The sequence below is a fragment of the Atractosteus spatula genome, chromosome 24 (genome assembly GCF_055471065.1).
Source record: "Atractosteus spatula isolate fAtrSpa1 chromosome 24, fAtrSpa1.hap1, whole genome shotgun sequence".
Lineage (NCBI taxonomy): Eukaryota > Metazoa > Chordata > Actinopteri > Semionotiformes > Lepisosteidae > Atractosteus > Atractosteus spatula.
In genome coordinates, this window is record NC_142729.1 from 6291264 (window position 1) to 6313584 (window position 22321).

The window sequence follows — 22321 nt, forward strand, 5'->3', positions numbered from 1 at the left end:
TTTTATACATTCAGTTTTGCTCAATTTCATAAAAGGTCCCAATAATTCTTGAGTTGACTGTATATAGCACTCAGAGTCTGGAATTGAACCCAGGACCCCAGCGCTGTAAGAAAGCAATGCTGAACTACTGTACCACCCAGATCCACGCTCTGTCATGAAGCGTTCTTTCAGGATCCTATGCAGACAGCACAATCAGGGGAGGAGTGAGAAAGACACGAGGAAAAAAGCATGCAAAGGGGTGTCCAAGGTGCGCTGGTGTTCAGGGGGGTGTGTCCGAGGCAAACAATCCAAAGGAAAGCAAAGGAGTCTGTACCAAATCCAAGAATGTTCCAATGTCCAAAACCAGGAGATCCATCCTGACACAGAAAAACAGTAAAAAAAGGCCAGAGCGGGATCCGGTGGAGGGTCGGGGGAATAAAAAGGGGGGTCACGGGACCAGACGCTCCCAGTCCTGGACTCAGAGGTTCAGGACAACATTGAAGCTGATGCTGTTGAGTCGCTCCTGGACTCGCAGGTAGGCGGGCTTCCAGTCGTCCATCTTCCAAAGCTGAGCCCGGTTTGGCAGGAACGTCTGGCTTTTATAGGACGGGGGGCAGGAACCGGAAGCAGGTGGAGGAGATAAAGACAAAACTAGGAAGGGCTGGATCGTCCTTAAGAGGAGGGGTTTTACAAGCGTGACAGACTCTCTGAGTCTCTGATGCACTCACTTGATTCCCAGAAGTTCTTTTCAGCCACCTCAGGACAACCTGAACACCAATCTTATCAGCTTCACATTGCATGTATGCCTTCAGGAGATTATCCTCCTCCCTGGCCAGTACTTTGTTAACCAGCTCCTCAAGCATGCTTCTCTGGTGGGGAACAGACTGAATCTGTAAATATTAGGAGTATTAGCAACTAAATATATGAAATAAAAGTTATCACAATAATACTCTCTGGAGAGTGATGGTGATAAATACAACATTAGCGGATACACAGTGCTCTGGAGAGATGGGAAAGCAGAAGGTGTAGTTTAATTCTTTGAAAAAAATATTCAGGATTAGGGATGTAGCCCAGAGGAAAACATGGTTATAAAATACATTCCAAATCTATTTTATTTGTTTTAGTTCACCAAATGCAGATATTTGTCATGGTGAACTTGAACTGAACTTGAACTTGAACTTTATTGCCATATGTAACCGGTACTGGTACAATGGAATTCTTACTTACAGAAAGTCTCCTGTAACATGACCAGGGGAAGGGTCATTCATAACAGGTATTTTCGGAATGACCTACTTAAAATACTAGATATGGACCTTAGCAAAATGGCTGCCAAAAAGAATCAGCTGACCGGTAAATGGAAAGGGTCTACCCTGAGAAACAATGAGACACAGCTGAGCCGCATCAGGAATCGAAATATAAGTGCCCCGGAGGCAGTGAACAGGGCGGAAGCCGATAAGGTGAATGCAGTTTGGAGGAAGAGAGAGGAAAGAGGTGTATGTTAAAGATCGGGCTAAAGAATAACTACTGAAAGGAGAAAAGGTTTATGGTTTTTGGTTTACGAACACTGGATAATGATACATCGCGGATTGGCTTTATTACGGACTTTTGGAACTCGGATCGGATCAGGATTAAGGGAACGGATTACGGACTGTATTTGAAAGATAGTTGGAGGAAGGAACACCATGAAACTCAGGAAAGAAAAGTGTGGTGTGAGTACTACTTTCATTTACATAAACTTTCCCCCGGAGACACCACACTCCCGATTGTAAAACAAGTGTAAAAAACAAAACAAAGTGCAAACAGTGCATCAAGACAATATACAAACAAACAATAGACAATGTGCAAGTAAACATGTAGACAGTTTGAATGTAAACAATACAGACGTGTAAACAATGACTGGTGATGTGCAATAGATAAGAAATCATAAAGAGGTAGATGGTGATGGTGTAGGTGTGGTCTGAGGGGGATGGCTAAATGTGTTCGCCAGTCTCACTGCTTGTGGATAGAAGCTATTGAAGAATCTAGTGGTAAGTGTCTGTATGCTCTTATATCTCTTGCCTGGGGGCACTGGGGTGAAGAGCTCATGCCCAGGGTGGTGACTGTCCTCTGTGATGGCCAGAATTCTACCACGGCAGCGGTCCTCATAGAGCTGTTTAATCTCGGTGAGACCGCAGCCGATGATCTTCTGGGCCATATTGACCATTCTCTGCATTGCCTTTCTTTCTCGCAAAGAGGTGTTGCCATACCACACGGTGATCCCGTTGGTGAGGACGCTCTCCATGGTGCAGCAGTAGAAGTTCACCAACACATGTATTGGCATCCCCCATCGCTTGAGGCACCTCAAGAAATAAAGGCGCTGCTGAGCCTTCTTCATGATAGAGTCAGTGTTCACAGTCCAGGTTAGATCTTTAGAGATGTGAATTCCCAAAAACCTAAAGCTGGTGACTGTTTCCATCAATACTGAGTGGGCTGTGAATGTATGGCCTGTGTCTCCGAAAGTCCACTATTAGCTCTTTCGTTTTCTTTATGTTCAAGTCCAGGTTATTGCTATGATACCACCTAAGCAGCTGTACAACTTCATCCCTGTAAGTGGACTCGTCATCATCACTGATCAGTCCTATTATAGTGGTGTCATCTGTAAACTAAATGATGCGGTTGTTGCTGTGTCTTGCTGTGCAGTCGTGAGTAAATAGGGAGTACAACCTTGAACTCAGACAGCAGCCTTGTGGGGTTCCAGTGCTCAGGGTGAGTGGTGTTGATGTTTTATTGCCTATCTGCACCACCTGTGGTCTCTCGATAAGAAAGTCCAGCAGCCAGTTGCAGACAGAGTTGCACAGACCTAATCCCCTAAGCTTTGTCACCAGTTGACTGGGTATGATGGAATTGAATGCTGAACTTTAGTCCACAAACAATTCTCACATACGAGTTCTTAGTGTCCAGGTGTTCCAAGGCTGTATGCAGAGCCAGGGAGACAGCATCATCCACTGATCTGTTGTTCTGGTAGGCAAACAGCAAGGGGGCCAGGGACTCTGTGATGGAGGAGTTGATGTGTGACAACACCAGCTTCTCCAGGCATTTCATCACCACAGATGTTAATGCTACTGGGCGGTAATCATTCAGGCATGTCACTTTTGCCTTTTTGGGGGTTATAACAATAGTGTTTTTTTTTAAAGCAGGTGGGGACCATGGACTGTGACAGGGAGGAGTTAAAGATGTCCGTAAACACTGTGGTCAGCTGGGCTGCACATGTCCTCAGGACGCAAGGTGGTATCCCATCAGGCCCTGCGGCCTTACGGATTTTCACCCTGCTCAGAGTCTTCTGCACATCCTGCATCCTGCCTGCTCTGAGAGTTTCAGAACAAACTCGCCCTGCACACTTGGTCTTCTCAGCATTGCCCGTGTTCAAAGCGGGCATAGAAATGGTTCAGCTCGTCAGGCAGGGATGCATTGTTCGTGTCAATCTCCTGGCTGGCAGTCCTTGTAGCCTGTGATTGACTGTAATCCCTGCCACAGCCTCCGGGTGTCAGCGCACTGCGTTTCAAGCCGCACTCTGTAGCTCCGTTTGGCGCGTTTTATGGCTTCCTCTAATGCATACCATGATTTCTTGTACAGCTCTTTGTCCCCCGATTTGAATGCGGTGGATCTATCTTTTATTTTATTGCGAATGTCGTTGTTGAACCACGGTTTCTGATTGGGAAATGGCCTAATTTTCATTTCTGGTACACAAATGTCGGTGCACTATTTAATATAGCTGCTGACCGCGTCCGTATACTCATTTAAATCTGTGTCGGGAGCTCTGAATGCGACACAGAGCAGTCTATTAACTTGCTTTCCGCCTCCTCAGACCAACAACGCACTGACCTGTTCGCAATGGGGGAGGTCTTCAGCTTCTATTTGTACTCAGGAAGCAACAGGAGAGCGATGTGGTCCGACTTACCGAAACTCAGTTTGGGAAGTGCTAACGTTAGCGTTAACTCCCTCCTGCTCGAAGGAGCACAGGCTCCTGAGCTGGCTAAGCCCCGTTCCAAAGCAGGCATACAGGACCGCACCCAGCGTCCTAAGTGCCATGAGAACACTGGGGAAGGGAAAGGGCTAGATAAAGCTGAACAAAAGGATTCAGTAGCCACCCGCCTGGCCAGGCTTGAACAAGCTTTATTAGGACAGGGACAACCGCTCCCAAAGGCTGCCGGAAGCGTGAATGAGCTGATACTCTCCACTGGAGGAGGCGGAGACCCGCCCCCTCTCCCTCCCTCAGTCTATCTGATTGAGCGGAAGGGTTCCTGCTTGGATGAGGTCAGCCACTCCCAAGTAAGTGCTGACTCCACCCCTAAAGTCACAGAGCAGGCAGTAAAACACAGAGGAAAAGCAAGAAGCTTTTACCTCAAGGCTGCCATGGGAGGTGCCTTACACAGTGAGACACTGATTGACACTGAGGTTGAAAGGTGTTTGATGTCACACGGCAAGCTCAAACGGGTTGAAAAAGAAAAGGGTATGCGACTCAGAGTGGAACCTTTGGTGGATCGCCAGAAAGGCAAAGTGTGGAAACAGGTCAAGGCTCCTAAGCCTTCTGTACAGAAGGAAAGGGGGGCCAAGAGGCAGACTGTGCTCACACAGTGCCCACCGAACACAGAAGCCTATGTGAAGATTCCTTCTGTTCCCTCTGGACAAGAAATAAAAATATTTCCTTGTTCCCCGGATATACAGGGAAGTCGTGTCCCGGCTGAGGTCACAACAGCCTCCATGCCACAGGAGCGGTGCTCCGAGCAGCCGCCTGATCCACCAGGTAAAGCACACACCTTTTACATCCCTAAAGAGGAGCGGATCTCCCCACTTGGTGATGAAAAGGAGCTTTCCCTGTGCACCCTGGCACCCAAGAGGGGTCAGGACCACCACCCTGCAGTGGTGGAAGGGATTCAGATGGCAGGAGAGCAGGTTGGTGATGTAGCCCTCACCCTTAGCCCTGAGAGGTCCTCTATCAGTGAGGATCTGCTTGAGCAGCTGTCACGGGGCCACCGCCAGGTGCCCCTGGTGCAACATTCACAGGTTAGACAGGAGGTCCAGCTGGACGCTGAGACTACTGCGCTGTGGACACACCTGATCCCAGATGCCGATTCCCTCTGCTGTGACCCAGGGAACCTGCAGTCAGGTAACATTATTTCTCACAACTACCAGGTAGTGAGTGAGACTGACCTGATTGTTCCTGCCTCGACGGCAGGGTTGCCAACACACCCAGTCCCCCAGAAGGGACAGGGAATGAAAGCCGAGCCGGTTTTCTTACAGCCACCAGCTCAGTCTGTCAGTCTGAGTCTGACAACAAGTGGTTCAGCCAGACTGGAGCTGGATGGTCAAGTCACCCGCCTGCCAGTGCAGGACATCGCAAAGAGGGGTGTCAAAATCCCCGCCTGCACTGACATGGGCCTGGTGGGTGATAGTAAGTTCAAAGACAATGAACTAGCTATCCCAGTGCTGGGGCAGCTCCCTGAACCCTTAGCGAGGGAAGGGGGGAGCGAGCAGGTGTCCTACACCCACGCCCAGCTAACGATTGTAAACATGCCGATAGAGGGATTCCTCAATCAGGAAGTGTGCAGGGTGGACCTGAACAGTGAGAATGGGATAACAATCCCAGATCACTCAGGTGCTCCAGATGACCACTCAGCCGAGGGTCAGGCATGCTCCACCGCTGCACCGCCCCCTGCAGGTTTCCTAGAGCACAGGCATGAACAAATCGAAAAAGCAGATGCCCTGGAAATGGAGGAGCAGCATCAGCCGCTGCGTCAGATCTCCCCAGATTTCCAGGAAGTTGGTGCCCAAGATGCCACATGGCATACTGAGAAAGACACCATGTACACGCTGCGCCAGCTTAGAAAGGCAACAGTCACCCAGAAGGAGATGACTGGGATCAGCCACCCTAAAAGACTTTTGGGAGGACTGATTGCTGCCGCCACTGTTGCACGTTTGCTTTTTCTGGTAGGTTTGTGTGCTACTGGCACTCTCACCCTGACTGCCCCAAGAAGGCAGGTGTCAGAGAGACCAGAGGGTAGTGACAGACTGTATCGACAGCAGCAAAAGTTGGAAAGCTTAGGGAAAACCCTACAGGCAATTTCCTATGCAACAGGGTTAAACCTTATTCCCCAACCAGTGGACATGATTGTTGGTGTTATACAGTGGGTTTATGCTTGTGTGCAACAGGCCAGAATGTTGACACAAGACCTGTTAAGGGAGTTTAGTGCCACTGTAGCCAGTCTAACCATGGCACAATTCCCAACCCACTTGATTCCACTCTTCTCAGTAGAGGAGTATGTGACATTAACCCCATCGCTCATAGCTCACCCAGAAGGCAAACCAAGATTGAATTCGGTTCCAAATCTTGAGATGGGTATGGCTACCAAAGCTATCCATTGGCTGTGTCTAAACGATTCACCAATGAAGGGTGTAAAGCTACTAACGAGCAGAGGAAGGTTAATGAACCCCATGAAGAGCAGGTGGGAAGTAAATGGCTGGTCAGCACACCACTTTAACTGACACTGTGACTTGTGACAGGCATGATGCAGCTACCTAATAAAACAGTTCCTTTAAGTTCCAGAGGAGGCCATAGTACAGCATGGTAACTTAACACTGTACGGTCTGGAACCAGACAATATAAGACCAAACTTGAGGTCATGGATGCCTTCAGGTGCCACACTATTGAATTGGATAGAAATCCAAGAAACAGTAAGCCCTGAAGAGGTACAGGTAGTTGAGTTTGCTTTAATGGAACAAACCTCCAAACCACCCTAGCAGATACCCAACACAGGTGTTGTGGTTTATCGGGGGGCTGGGAACAGGAACTGGTGTTATTGTAACACTGCTGCCGGGTAGCTGGATCATGACTGACAGTGTACTCTGAATGATGTACTCTCACATCAAGATGTACTCTGGGTAGCATGAATGAGTCAAAGGTAGCATGTCAAAAGAAAGGAAGTGACTTCTCCCCAAATATCTACTACAGAGGTATCAGATATTGACAGTGAACTTCCTGATGTGTAATGCCTAGACTGAAACAATGTCTCCTACCGTGTTTATACATACTCCAGATGTTATTCATCCTGTTTGTATCCAATGCTGGTTCCGGTATGAATTCTCGAGGAGTAATGTGGACATTTAAGATTAATGTTCTAATGGCAAGGAACATCACTTAACTCTGTTTTGTTTTGAAGGCAACAATGCCTCGGGACCTCGTGACCTTCAAAAAGGGGGGATATGTAGCGGCGAGGCTTAATAATAAGGCAGAATTAAGTGTTTCTGAGCTTCCCAAATGAGGCCCCATTTCTCTGTTCATCTCTGTTGTGCAGCCACAGAGAGACCATTAGTGCAGAGTGATTTAAGGTCCTAGGACAGCTCCCAAAGGGGGGTGCAAGTAGCTAAGCCTGGCTATCATGATCAATGGTCATCCATTGGCGCCTATCTGTCTAGGGAGTGCCAGCTGGACATCTGGACTGCATTCCTAGGTGTCAGGACTAAGTGACTCATATCTCACCTTGATCAACCAATCAGGGACTGGTAGGGCCGAGTAACCCACGTGGGACTCTGATGCCCATGGAACTTTCAGCCAATCGACGAGCTGAAGTTCCTCCAGGTAAAAACAGGCAACACAGAGAGCCTGGGAGATTCAGTAAGATTCAGATTCAGAAGATTCAGTGAAATTCAAAGGAGAATTCCAGGGCAGGACGGCCCAGGAGCAGAAGGCTCCCAAGGGCAGGACATTCTCGCAGCGCGCCTCCTGACCATCCTGAGACTCAGCCCGGACAACCACGGAACGGCCAGTGTGTCCGAGTGCCAGAACTTTCCTTTGTTCTAAGAGTCTAGAGCGGAGGTTGCCAGAGAATAACCACCCGAGGATCCACCCGAGGTTAGCACCAGCAGCAGGCCTCATGAACAGGTCGGAACTGTGGACAGCTGAATCACTATTCAGAACTAGCGCTTCATCAGGAACGAACCGGTCCTCTTCCTGACTTACTGGGACCCACAGTCATCTTTTCTCCTGTGCACAAACTGTGCAAGTTAAAGCCAACACTAACTAGCCGGTCAGTGAGCATCAGCAGCACACCGTCGCAAGCCGCACAGCACAGCCTGGCACGGAGCCAGAGAGCGCGGATTGGACAGCAACAAGCCTGCAGCTGATTCTTTGTGCCCGCAGGAGATATGAATCCCCAGAAATTGGATGAGTATTCAACTTCACTCCATTACTGCTCGAGAATTCAATTGTTATCCAAACCAGTTGATATCAATTTAATTCCTAAGAGTTATGTACTTGTTTTGAGTATCTAATGTAGAAGTTGTAACCAAGTTCATTTATGAAACGGTCTAAATGAATGATATACTGAACGTATGTCCTCTTGATGTGTAACATTTCGTAACTGAATGAATATATACCTTTTGTATTCTGATAACCCTCTCGATAAGATCTGTTAGGTTTATATGCATATTCTATGTATTAATAAATGTATCCTCGTGTATTAGTACCTGTGTGTGCGCGTTGTTTGAGTTATGTCGCGTGGTTGGATTCTAAAGCCATCAAAAGAATCAACTTTGTGATTTACTGCTACAATTAATGATTGTCTCAGTAAATGCCCAAACCCTACAGAACTGGTGCCTTCAGAGAGCCACTATGATTACATATTTGGCGTCCCTGAACCGGTTATTTTTCCCTACACTGGGGTGCTACCAGAGTGGAGTTTGCCTGCTTTCCCCATGTTCGCATGGGTTTCCTCCTTCCTTCTTTCCCCCACAGCTCAAAGACATACTGGTGGGTTAATTGGCTTCTGTAGGAGTTGGCCCTGGTGCATGTCTTGTCCGTGTGTGCCCTGTGAGGTACTGGCGTCTCCTCCAGTGTGTATCCTGCCCATTGCCCGTTGCTTGTTGGGATACATCCCAACTCCCTGGTAACTCTTTGATGTTTCACAGAATGGTGTATTTCCAATGTAGTAATAGGTGATCGTATTGCTTCCTAGACAGTAGGTACTACATTAATAAGTAACTCAAACAATAATAATTCAAAACTACAGTACAGCATCTCATTTACACAATTATAGCACCTGAATCACTCTCAATCATATCAATCACTGCTCTTCTCCTTAACTGTTTCAGATCTTGCTGTGTCACTTTTTGGGACGTCATTTCAAGTAGGGACCACGAGCCAGACGTTTACATTATATGTGTACTGTGTTATTGTGGAAATGTTGCACAACTGTCCAAGAAAAAAGTAATTTAACTTCAACAAGTTTTGAAATATTGTATGCCATTCCAGAGTTGTCACATTCACATAACATAAGAAAGTCTTCCTTCGTCATACCGCAGGATTTTAATTTATATAATGGAAGCGGTAACTCCCAAAATGTTTCTTATAGCTGAAAGTTGTTATGAGGGAAAGTTCACCTACTACTCTACAAACTCATTGGAATTAGCTGCATGTTCAGTACTTTGAACTATAAGGTGGATAGAAGGATTTATGTTTCTCTGACAAAAGCATGTTAGAGGGGAACATCTGATAACACACTGCCCTTTCACGGCATTTCATTCTTTAAATTGAAGAGAAGCAAAAGGATTTTTAATGGCTTTACTGATCAGAATAAAGCAGATGCTAAACCTGGAATCCTATTTTGTAATTATACTTTCATCAAAGTGCACAGGGAATTTCTCAGCATTACAGCCGATGACAATGTATCTGGAGCTTTTACCCCGCTGTATTCACAAGGGGGGCGAGTGGACCCTTCTTTATGCTTACAGGTGAGAACTTGGAAGGGTGAGGTGCTTTGGTGCAGGTCGCCACCCACAGGCGTGCCCCCTTTGTCACAGACTTCTTGAATTTGTTTTTTTGTGGCATCGATGATGAATCTGTTCTTCTCTTTGCAGGGGTTGTTCATGCACCTTTGACTCATCTCAGTGTTGCAGTCTTTGACACTCATGCCTTCTCTATGGTAATGCTGTCTTAAGAACTTCTGATAGGGGGTCTCATTGGCAGGGGGTGGACAGCGTCAGGTGGACAGGTGGACAGGGGGTGGACACAGGCACTACAATCACAAACACGAGGAGTAGCAGCAGAGTGGCAATCATCTGGGTCATCATGCTTCTCTATAATCAGAAGGAGGGAGAAAGATTCATGGGCTCCTTTCCACTGAGTTCAGCTCACTTTTACTTTCACTCAGTTTGACAGTGCCATGCTGTTTCTACCAGTATGGAGGAGAGTTTAAATTTCAATGAACATCAGTAAGATTGTGAATAAGAGGCAGCCATCCAGCCCATCTTACTCTGTGAAAAGAATTCTCATGTTTCTGTTCTGAGCTGCAAAGGTACAATGAAATTTTGAAATACTATGATATAATTGATGCAAACAAGTTAAAGCAATAAACTGGGTCTCTGAAGGTGAATTAATTTTACTGTAGTTCCCCCCATGACACTTACAGGGTCTTCACAGGAACCTAATCAGTATCAAAGAGTACAATTACTATGGTATTTATGAGCGCTAACAATAACAACAATGAATAACATTTTTTTAATATAGTGCAATTCTGCTTTCTCTACTAGTCTCAACTAGTCTCTATTTTTGTAATGACTAACAGAACAAATTAATAATAATTGCTTACACTTATATAGCACTTTTCTGGACACTCCACTCAAAGCGCTTTACAGGTAATGGGGACTCCCCTCCACCACCACCAATGTGCAGCATCCACCTGGATGATGCGACGGCAGCCATAGTGTGCCAGAACGCTCACTACACACCAGCTATCAGTGGGGAGGAGAGCAGAGTAATAAAGCCAATTCATAAATGGGGATTATTAGGAGGCCATGATTGGTAAGGGCCAATAGGAAATTTGGCCAGGACACCGGGGTTACACCCCTATTCTTTTCGAGAAACACCCTGGGATTTTTAATGACCACAGAGAGTCAGAACCTCAGTTTTACGTCTCATCTGAAAGACGGCACCTGTTTACAGTATAGTGTCCCCATCACTATACTGGGGCATTAGGACCCACATGGACCACAGGGTGAGCACCCCCTGCTGGCCCCACTAACACCTCTTCCAGCAGCAACCTTAGTTCTTCCCGGGAGGTCTCCCATCCAGGTACTGACCAGGCTCACACCTGCTTAGCTTCAGTAGGTTGCCAGTCGTGAGTTGCAGGGTGATATGGCTGCTGGCCAACAGTTTGTAGCAAAATACAAGGCCTAGAGTGACCGGACTTCGGAGGATTGGGATCCTATGTGAGGCTCTTCAGAAAGGAAGGTTTGGAGTGGAGATAGTATGCGAAGATGTGGTCAAGTAGAAAAGCAGGGTCCAAAATCCGGGAAGGCGTCTAGGGAGCGTCCGTACCAAATCGGGAGGCGAAACGTAGTCGGAGAGAAGCGTAGAATCGAATTGCCAGGAATCTAACACTAGTAAATGCGGGTAGGGAACGTACAAGTAAGGAGCTCAGGGAGGAGACCTCAATCGTGAGCAAGGAAAGGAAGACTAGTGAGGGTTTAAATAGTACTGAGAAGATTGGTGTGTGAACGTTTGGGGTGAGAAGAGCTTGTGGGAATGCAGGAGCACATGGATGCTTGAATGCGATTCGTGACATAGAACAGTTTCCTACAGTATTGCTCAGGATTACAAATGGTATATCTACTGTATTTGCATGTTTGTGCATCCTTGTTGTTTGCTGGTAAGAAGTTACTTAACATTTGCCATCATGCTGCCCCTTAATTCATTCAAGGACATATGAAATAGAACAAACCCTTTCTCTCAGATGTACAGGAACATCCAGGATTAGAGAGTCTTCAGACAGGTTTAGAGTTTGACTGGTTCCGTACTGTAGTCCTGAAGAATGGCAGGGTTAGGGTTAGGGTTAGGCTGTCAGTCTTGTGTACTGACCTCTTCAAGCCTGTTGTTCTCAATCATGGGGGACCAATGGAGAGGGCAGGGAGAGGCCTCCAAAGTTTCAGGAGGCAAAGGTTAAAGCCAATAAAAGAACAAATATAGGCCCTGGGTTCAGAGAGTAAACAGGATAGCAGCCCTACAAAAACAGGTCAAGCAGCTTCTTTTACAGTCGGACAAAGGTACTTGTGGGTGAAGAGCTGCTGACAGCAACAGACAAGTGCAGGAAAAATAGTCCCTCTGTATTCCTGCAGCAGGTTCTTGCAGGACAAGGCTGAACAACTTTTCCTGACATTTGGAATGCTAGAGCTTTGGCAAAGTTCAGTTTCAGTGTGTAGGCTCCCCCAAGCACACTAACACACTAAAATAGGTAGTTTTAGCTATTCCTCAGTTATTAGCAATTAATTAACTGAATTAACTCATGGAGTTCAGATGATTCTCTGATGATTAAGATGATTGTCTTATTAATCTCAAAAAGCAAAGCTAAAGAAGATCTGATGGAGCATACAATAGCTTTTAAGAAAAAAAGTGAATGATTATATAAATAAAAAACTTTAAAGACAAAACAATATACTGTACAGAATTGCCTATGAGAATAAAAAAGAAAACCACATTGGTTTTGGAAAAAGGTGGAAAAGTTGACTACTTTGAAGTACAGTGAGCATCTATTGTTTTGAGGAGATGCACAGAATATTTACCCAATAGCAGACATCCTAACAAGTTTATATGGTCTCAACTAGTTTGCATACATTTTGATCAAAATTCAAGTGATTTAACTACATATTTCTCTTGGTATTTAAATATATAGAAAATATGTATTTAAATGAGCATGGTTGAATTTAAAACATGATCAATAAAGAAATATTGTATGGAGGACAACACAGAGACACACTACAAAAACAGAGGATACTTACAAGCTAAATATGTTGCAGGTGAGGAAAGAGAAATGTCTGCAGCTCAGTATGTTTGAGGAGGAATCATTACCTTATATGCATATTGAGGAGTAAGTGTTTATAAGATGAGATAAGATCACTTTATTGGCCATATACAATTTCTTGCATCATCAATTCATCTTTTCACATACCCCAGCTTGCTCTCCATGAGACACACAGACAGGGAGAGAAGCTGGGGGGTGGAGCACAGGGTCAGACATTTATACAGTGCCCCTGGAGCAGTTGGGGGTTAAGGGCCTTGCTCAGGGGCCCATCAGAGTAGGATTCCTCTGCCAGCTACAGGATTTGAACTGGCAACCTCCCAGCCCCAGGCACAAATCCTTAGCCACAGAGCCACCACACTGCCCCATTTATAGTTAGAAACTGGGTGCCAGACGGTAAGATGTGCCAGTAGATCTCGGAAGAGACAGGGATCATGTATCTTTCAGTGCAGGGAAGATTGGCCATGGATGGGTGAGCCTGACTGAGTGTGCCAGGGGATCCAGGGAATGAGAGGAGAGAGTTATATTTTATAAGGGAGAAGAGAAATGGAGAACTCGAGAGTTTGTGAGGAATTAGTCTGCTCCACTTCTCTTAGTGCAATAAGAGGAGTTCCACTTGAGAAAAGGAGCTGAAGATATTTTGGAAACTAATACCTATGTGAAGGACTGTTTTTTGCAAATGATCAGGCTTCTCCGAAAGGGGACCACCGGCACATTTTAGGAGCCCTGAGGGGTTCCACAAGCCAACTTTGACAGGTCACCGAAACGTGCCAAGAATGTTATTGTATGCTGGATCAGGGCTACAGTCAGTGGCTGAGGGGTTGGCCGTCATCACTGTGATTAATACAACATTAGTGGATACACAGTGCTCTGGACAAACAGAAAAGCAGAGGGTGTAGTTTCATTCTTTGAAAAGAATATTCAGGATTAGGGATGTAGCCTAGAGGAATCTATAGTTACATAATCTGTTAGAACTGATCTACAGAATAAAAATATTCCAAATGTATTTAAACACTTTTCAGCATTTCCTCAACTGTACAGCAGCAGCTAATGCAAGTTTCATTGCGTGAAGAATCAGTGACAAAGCAAATTTTGACAGCCATGATGAGACCAGAGGCAGTATGCACAGTACGTCTCTCAGCTCCAGGGTTTTTTGCAGATTTAAATCCAGCCAAGGGTGCCTTCTGTGTGCAGTTTGCATGATCTCCCCATGTCCATCTTTCTATTGTTCTGTCTCAGTGCTCTGGCTTCCTTTCACAACTCACAGATATGGTGGTTATGGTGATTGCTGTCCTTAAATTGTCATTGTTTATGTTTGTGCCCTGTGTTGGAAATGCAGGGTGCGGTCTCCCATTGTGCCCCTAAGCTTCCAGAATAGGAAGATGCTTCCCAGAAAGCATCTGAGAGAGAGGACAATAAACAACCTGGACAATTTGATTTTTCACAGAATCACAGAATGGTTTATTTCTGTAACGGGAGTTGGCAATTTGCAACAATGTGATAGTATAATTATTGTTATGTATTCTATGATATGCTAGTATTTCTAGACAGTACAGTAGGTAGTACATTAAAGAATAATTCAAACAATCATATTTTAAAAAAGCATTGCCCTAGCACCTCAATTTTTCATTGTAACTTCAATCACTCCTCTCACCCTCCAAAATTATTGTCTTATCCACAGTCTCAACTAGAAATAATTTTGAGCTCAATGTAGATGGAAACCAGTATGATCCCTTGTGCCCAACACATTCAAACCCAGCTGTTTTGGGTCTTGCTGTGTCACTTGCTGGGATCCACTGAGGTTCATTATTTTAAGTAGAGAGCACAAGCCAGTTATTTTTTAACAATTCGAGAGCTTTTGCATTAATATAAGAAAGTCTTCCTTCATCACAACATTGATATTCAATTCATAAAAAGTGATTGGTAACTCCAAAGATGTCTCTTCTACCTGATAGTTGTTTAGAGGGAATGATCCACCCACTACTCTACAAACGCATTGGAGCCAACTGCATATACAATATTTTAAAATATGGTGTCAAGAAGGATTTATGTTTCTCTGACAAAAGCATGTTAGAGCGGAACATTGGGTTATACACTGCCCCTTCACAGAGCTGCATACATTAAATCCACCTAAATACAATGGAAGGAGAAGGTTAGGAATTTTTAAATGGCTTTACTGATCAGAATAAAGCAGACAACAGGCTAACCCGGAATCCTATTCTGGAATAATACCCTCCTCAAAGTGCACAGGGAATTTATCTGCATCACAGCCGATGACAATGTATCTGGTGCTTTTGGACCCCTTGTATTGACAAGGGGGGCGACTGGACCCCCCTGAGTGCTTGCAGGTGACAACTTGGAAGGGCTGGGTGCTTTGGCGTAGGTCGCCCTCACCCAGGGGCGTGCCCGCTTTGTCACAGACATCTTGAATCTGGTTTGTTGTGGCATCAAGGATGAAGCTGTTCATCTCCTTGCAGGGCTTATTCAAGCACCGTTGACTCATTGCAGTGTTGCAGTCTTTGACACTCATGCCTCCTCTATGGTAATGCTGTCTTAAGAACTTCTGATAGCGTATCTCATTATCAGGGGGTGGACAGCGTCCCAACACAGGCACTGCAATCATTACCACAAGGAAGAGCAGCAGAATGGCCATCGTCTGGGTCATCATGTTTCTCTATAATCAGAAGGAGGCAGAAAAATTCATAAACTCTATGAATTTCCATTACGTTTATTGTTTGACAGTGCTCTACTCTGCTGTTTCATACAGAAGCTTATTAGCGCCATGACCAGCAATAACAGTAACACTAAGCCAACTGTAGGTATAACTCTTGCTGTCATTTTAAATGTATTCTGGTCAATGTTTGTGGAGTAGGCAAAATCCACAGTACAGTATGTACAGTACATGTTTCTGAAGTTTCACATGAAGAATAACATGCCTTTGTAAAGCCGTGTCATTTCTGCTTTTCACATAAATGTTGAAAACACATTTGGGAATGCTCACCCAGGAATGCTCACTGACCGGGTGTTCTGCTTCATGCATACAAAAGACAGTACATGTGGTCCTTTAGACTAATTAACTGGCACAAAGAGAAGTGTGATGATATTCTTCTATTGTTAAAGTCAATGCTAGATTGTATGGGACAGTATTATTGCATGTATATTACAAGATATTAATATAAGGCAATATTGTTCACAAATAAATTATCATTTTTCTAGTTTACAAGCAATATAACCTCCCTGAAATGCAAAACTATTTATTTTTCTCTGTGACACTAATAAGGTTCTGTACTAATAAACTCTCCACCTGTATGGTGGAGAGTTTAAATTCCAATAAACATCAGAAAGTTTGCGTAAAAGAGGAGTTCATCATGCTTATCTTTCTCTTTTTTTCTGAGCTGCAAAAATAGTGTGATATATTCAGTATCAAAACAATTCCAAGGTTAAAACAATATAGCAGGTCTGGGAAGGTGTATTTTACTATAGTCCTTCAAGGCCTATACTACAAGACCTTAAAGGTTCATCACAGGAACAGAACAGTATAAAAGTTTATATATACTAAGCTATTTATGAGAGATAGCAATACCATATATTTATTTTATTTAGGGTAATTTTTCTTACTCTGAAAATTAGTGTGTAGTGTGCTCTCTGAAGGCACCAGTTCTGTAGGGTTTGAGCATTTACTGGGACAATTATTAATTGTAGCAATAAATCACAAAATTGATTCTTTTGATGGCTTTTGAATCCAACCATGCGATATAACTCAAACAATGCACACACACAGGTACTAATACACGAGGATACATTTATTAATACATAGAATATGCATATAAACCTAACAGATCTTATCGAGAGGGTTATCAGAATACAAAAGGTATATATTCAGTCAGTTACAAAGAGTTACATATATCAAGAGGACATACGTTCAGTATATCATTCATTTAGACCGTTTCGTAAATGAACTTGGTTATAACTTCTACATTAGATACTCAAAACAAGTACATAACTCTTAGGAATTAAATTGATATCAACTGGTTGGGATAACAATTGAATTCTCGAGCAGTAATGCATTGAAGTTGAATACTCATCCAATCTCTGGGGATTCAGATCTCCTGCGGGCACAAAGAAACAGTTGCAGGCTGTTGCTGTCCAATCCGCGCTCTCTGGCTAGGTGCCAGGCTGTGCTGTGCGGCTTGTGACGGTGCGCTGCTGATGCTCACTGACCGGCTAGTTAGTGTTGGCTTTAACTAGCACAGTTTGTGCACAGGAGAAAAGATGACTGTGGATCCCAGCAGGTCAGGAAGAGGACCGGTTCGTTCCTGATGAAGAGCTAGTTCTGAATAGTGATTCAGCTGTCCACAGTTCCGACCTGTTCACGAGGATTGCTGCTGGTGCTAACCTTGGGTGGATCCTCTGGTTACTCTCTGGCAACCTCCGCTCTAGACTCTTAGAACAAAGGAAAGTTCTGGCACTCGGACACACTGGCCATTCCGTGGTTGTCCGGGCTAAGTCTCAGGATGGTCAGGAGGCGGGCTGCGAGAATGTCCTGCCCTTGGGAGCCTTCTGCTACTGGGCCGTCCTGCCCTGGAATTCTCCTTTGAATTCCCTTTAGAATAGTCTACAGAATTCTCCTGGAGCTCTGTGTTGCCTGTTTTTACCTGGAGGAACTTCAGCTCATTCATTGGCTGAAAGTTCCATGGGCATCAGAGTCCCACGTGGGTTACTCGGCCCTACCAGTCCCTGATTGTTTGATCAAGGTGAGATATGAGTCATTTACTCCTGACACTTAGGAATGCAGTCCAGATGTCCATCTGGCACTCCCTAGACAGATAGGCGCCAATGGATGACCATTGATCATGATAGCCAGGCTTAGCTAAGTGCATCCCCCTTTGGGAGCTGTCCCTTATCAAAGGAAAACATCTTTAACTCAGCCTGCATGAATAGTTTCTCTGTGGCTGCACCACAGGGATGAACAGAGAGATGAGGCCTCATTTGGGAAAGCACAGAAACACTTAATTCTGTCTTATTAATAAGCCTCGCCGCTACAAGTGTCATTAATTATTTTTAGGTAATGACCCTATAAGTTCTTTTTATCCTGATTGCCTTCAACATTCACACCATGGCTGCCAATAACCACAATTTCTATTGTGAAAATTTGTTTTTATTCGTGCAATGTTAAGCCTGAATCCAGTGGAAAGGGAATGAATACAGAATAGTTGCATAATCAACATAGATGTACAGTAAATCCTGGATTATGTCATTTAGCTAGTTCAGCAGGGCTCCACTGGGATCTGAGTTTTGGGTTATTCTGCCAGAACTCACTCAGCATTCAATGAAAGAGTAACTTCTAATATGTACAGGGCTCCTGCAGGTGAAGATTGAGGGACACACTTCTGCTCCAGTCAATGTTAACCCTCTCCATAGAGTTTGGAGCACACACAAGCACAAACATGAATAGCAATGAATGATATCCATGTCAGAGGTGCATTCCTGCCAACATTCATCCTCTATGTAGTATAGATGTTGTTGCATAAAGGCATAAAGATTTGTTTTGTCTTCCTCTAAATGTTCAAAACTGAAAACTGAGACAAGGGAGGAGAGGCAAAAGAGTGAGTTTCCTCAATTGGATAAAATAGTTGGATGGTTGGTGTTTATGTTAGGGTTCTCAGAACATACACAGTAAGGGGGGTTTGGGAGGTTTTACCTTACAAATAAATTGTACTGTAGCTGTATTTACGCGTTTGCTCTGGCAAAAAAAGACATATACAGTAGTAAGAGAGGAAATGTCGAGCAAATGGCAGAACCACATTTCCCAGAGAGCAATATGGGACAACCTGTCATCTTCCATCACCCGACCAATGGGTGTAAGACAATTAGTCTGGTAACAGTGTTATGGGTTCGGTAAGAGGGACCGAACCAGTGAGTGAACCCACTTGCAGGAGCGAACAAAGCCAAGCCGTAATCCAAAAGCAAGTCGTAATCATAGGAACGAGCCAAGAGTCCAGGGGAAGCCAGATATCTGAAAGGGAACGAGTACCGAAGCCAAGGCGTGATCCGAAGTTGTAAACGGTAGAGCAATCCGATAATCCAGGGGTAGCCAGGGATCCGAAACAGAACGAAAGTAACCAATCCAAGCCGAGATCTGAAAAGCCGAAGTCCAAAGGGAAAAACCGCAAACCGAAAGCCAAGACGAACACAGAGTAGAAGTAGCGCAACCAGGAAGCTCGAAAGGGAAAACCAATACTGAGCAAAGAGGTAGGGAAAGACAGGTGTTTAAGTAGGATGAGACAGGGGTGTGGTGGTGAATAGGAAAACTGATAGGTAAGCAGGTGGATAGGGGCTACGCCTACTTCTGCCTCCTCCGTTGCCGGGAGGCAGGGATCGTAACATTACCCCCCCCTCTACGGGCGGCTCCTGACGCCCTAGCGGGACGATCCGGGAAGTTACGGTGGAAGTCTTGGATGAGGTTGGGGTCCAGAATATCCTTCTCCGGAACCCATGAGCACTCCTCCGGACCATAGCCTTCCCAATCGACTAGATATTGTAGGGATCCATGAGACCATCGGGAATCCAGGATTTTGTTGACCGTATAAGCAGGGAGTCCATCAATTACTCGAGGCGGTGGGGGTCTTTGTAGCGGTTTAGACAGGGTGGATCTGTGAAAGGGTTTAAGGAGGGAAACATGGAAAGTAGGGTGGATCCGAAGGGTAGGAGGCAAGGCCAGCCGGTAAGTTACTGGGGTAACCTGGGCGAGGACACGGAAAGGACCAATGTACCTGGGAGCAAGCTTGCCAGAAGGTTGCTTAAGAGGAAGGTTACGGGTAGACAACCAAACAAACTGACCACGTTGAAGTCTGGGTGGGATACGACGGCACCGATCAGTCACCTTCTTCTGCTGAGCTGAGGTGCGAAGAAGGGTGGCTTTGGCCTTCCTCCAGAAGGTCTGCAGGTTAGTGATGTAGTCTTGAACCAAAGGTACCTCTGTGTTGGGGTGGGAGTCAGGGATCAGAGGAGGCTGATAACCTAAGGCACACTTAAAGGGAGACATGCCAGTAGATGTGGTATACAATGAGTTGTGTGCATACTCTGCCCATGGGAGCAAGGACACCCAATTATCATGGGTAGTGGAGATATAAGTCCGTAAATAGGTCAGCAGTTCCTGATTCATGTGTTCTGTCTGACCGTTGGCCTGAGGGTGGTAAGCTGAGGTGTGGTGGTGAATAGGAAAACTGATAGGTAAGCAGGTGGATAGGGGCTACGCCTACTTCTGCCTCCTCCGTTGCCGGGAGGCAGGGATCGTAACAAACAGTTTAAACACAGGAAGTGGGTCCCGGTTTCTATTGGCCTCTGCTGTCTTGAAAGAGAACAGAGCCTCTGAAATGCTCCCATCCTGAGGGAAAAACTAACTGAAGAGCCCATGGACATTTTTGGAAAAGAGGTTTTTGGATCTGAGAGTTTTGGTTTTTTGAGGCTGGTGAGCAACTTACAGTAGTTGCCTGATTGTGTATTGAGAGAGTACAGATAATTGTCTCTCTTACAACTAAGGGAAACTTAGTTTTTAATTGCATTTTTTCTCACTGTATTAATAAAAGAGCCTTGTTTTACCTTTATGGTTGTTTTTGCATCCTGGAGACCCACCTGTTTTAAAGATCCGAGCTATCATGCTCCCTATTGTGTCACATACAGTATGAAGTAACACCTCACCATGGCCAGGTGTATTATTAAGATGACTACTAAATTAATTATTCTACTGTTTGTGACATGAAACACTAATTGAAAAATTAGGATTCTCCAAGTAATATCGGGTTGTCTGGTTGTGTGATACCACAGAGCATTCTTGAAAAAAAACAGGAGAATATGGCATAAGCACAGTACATTTTAGTCTGTTACCTGTGTTTCGGCCTTATTTTTTTAAGGTACCAGTTTTACTGTAAACCTGAAGAATTGAAGGGTTAGGGTTAGGGTTGGGCTGTCAGTCTTGTGTACTGGCCTCTTCAAGCCTGTTGTGCTAATTAATGGGAGACCAATGGAGAGGGAAGGGAGAGGCTTCCAAAGTTTCAGGAGGCAAAGGTTAAAGCCAATAAAAGAATATATATATATACTGTAGGCCCTGGGTTCAGAGAGCAAACAGAATAGCAGCCCTACAGAAACAGGTCAAGCAACTTGTTTTACAGTCGGACAAAGGTACTTGTGGGTGAAGAGCTGCTGACAGCAACAGACAAGTGCAGGAAAAATAGTCCATCTGTATTCCTGCAGCAAGTTCTTGCAGGACAAGGCTGAACATCTTTTCCTGACATCTGGAATGCTAGAGCTTGGGCAAAGTTCAGCTTCAGTGTGTAGGCTCCCCCAATCACACTTACACACTAACAGATAGGGTAGTTTAAGCTATTCTTCAGTTATTAGCAATTAATTAACTGTGATGAATTTACTCATGGAGATCAGATGGTTCTCTCATTTATTAGGCAGGATTTTCTTATTAATCTCAAAAGGCATTTTGCTAAAGATCTAATGGAGCATACAGAAGCTTTTAAGAAAAAAGTGAATGACTATGGAAATAAAAACTGGAAAGATAAAACTATATACTGTTTAGCATTGCCTATAAGAATTAAAAAGAAAACCACATTGGTTTTGAGAAAAGATAGAAAGATAGGAAGCTGATTCCAAAAGCACTGAGTGTGTATTATTTTATATTTTGAGAAGATGCAGATGAACTGTATTCAATAGCAGACAACCTTGCAAGCTTATATGGCCTCAACTAGTTTGCATACATTTTGATCAAAATTCCAAGTGTATGATTCATCTATATATATATATTTCACTTGGTATTAAAAGATGAATGAAATATGTATTTAGGCGAGCATGCAAAGGAACAGCTGTGGACCCTTCTTCGGGTGTGAAGGCTCCACAGCCAAAACGTTGTTTCCTTTCTCCTCTTTTCAGCATGGAATAAACCTTTACTTGTTCCTTTTCAGCCTACGCATACTGACACAGCTCCTTGAACTACTTTAGGTGAGCATGTCTGAATTTAAAACCAAAAGATCATAAACAAAAATTATATGGAGCACGACAGAAGAAAAAAGAATAAATATACAGTACAAACAGAGTACTTACAGTCTAAATGTATTGCAGGTGAGAAATATTTGCAGCTCAGTAGGTTTGAGGAGGGAGGACTATGGAAGGAACTTTCTTGTGTTTGTAACAGAAACTTTTCTCTTGTTACTCTCCAGGAATTGGCACAGATGGCTCTTTAAATATTTGATTAGCTGATAGCCCATTCAGATCAATATTACACTGATCTCATGAAAGTTTCTTTCAGAAATATGCAAACAAAAATACTAAACTAAAGTGCATTCAAGATAATGATGGGAAACATCTAGACAAAGGAAAATTCATCAACATCTGAAGACATGTCTGCAGACAAAATCCAGTATTAATTAATATTTCATGAGAACAAGCAGGAGTGCTCCAGGTACCTGAAGCTTTAGTGTAAAGAAGTGCAACAGACCCTCCATGTGGCG

General features: G+C 44.5%; 1 protein-coding gene and 1 pseudogene across 1 annotated transcript; both read right to left on the reverse strand.

Annotated features, from left to right (window-relative positions):
- Positions 1-9612: 9612 nt before the first annotated feature.
- LOC148815829 (angiogenin-4-like) lies at positions 9613-10080 on the reverse strand (annotated as a pseudogene).
- Positions 10081-14256: 4176 nt separating this feature from the next.
- Positions 14257-22002, reverse strand: LOC148815830 (angiogenin-4-like). The gene is made up of 2 exons (XM_088904805.1): positions 21915-22002; positions 14257-15480 (listed from the first exon to the last, which is right to left on the reverse strand). The coding sequence occupies exon 2, from the start codon at positions 15472-15474 to the stop codon at positions 15022-15024; it is 453 nt and encodes a 150-aa protein (XP_088760931.1). The 5' UTR covers positions 15475-15480; positions 21915-22002; the 3' UTR covers positions 14257-15021.
- Positions 22003-22321: the final 319 nt, after the last annotated feature.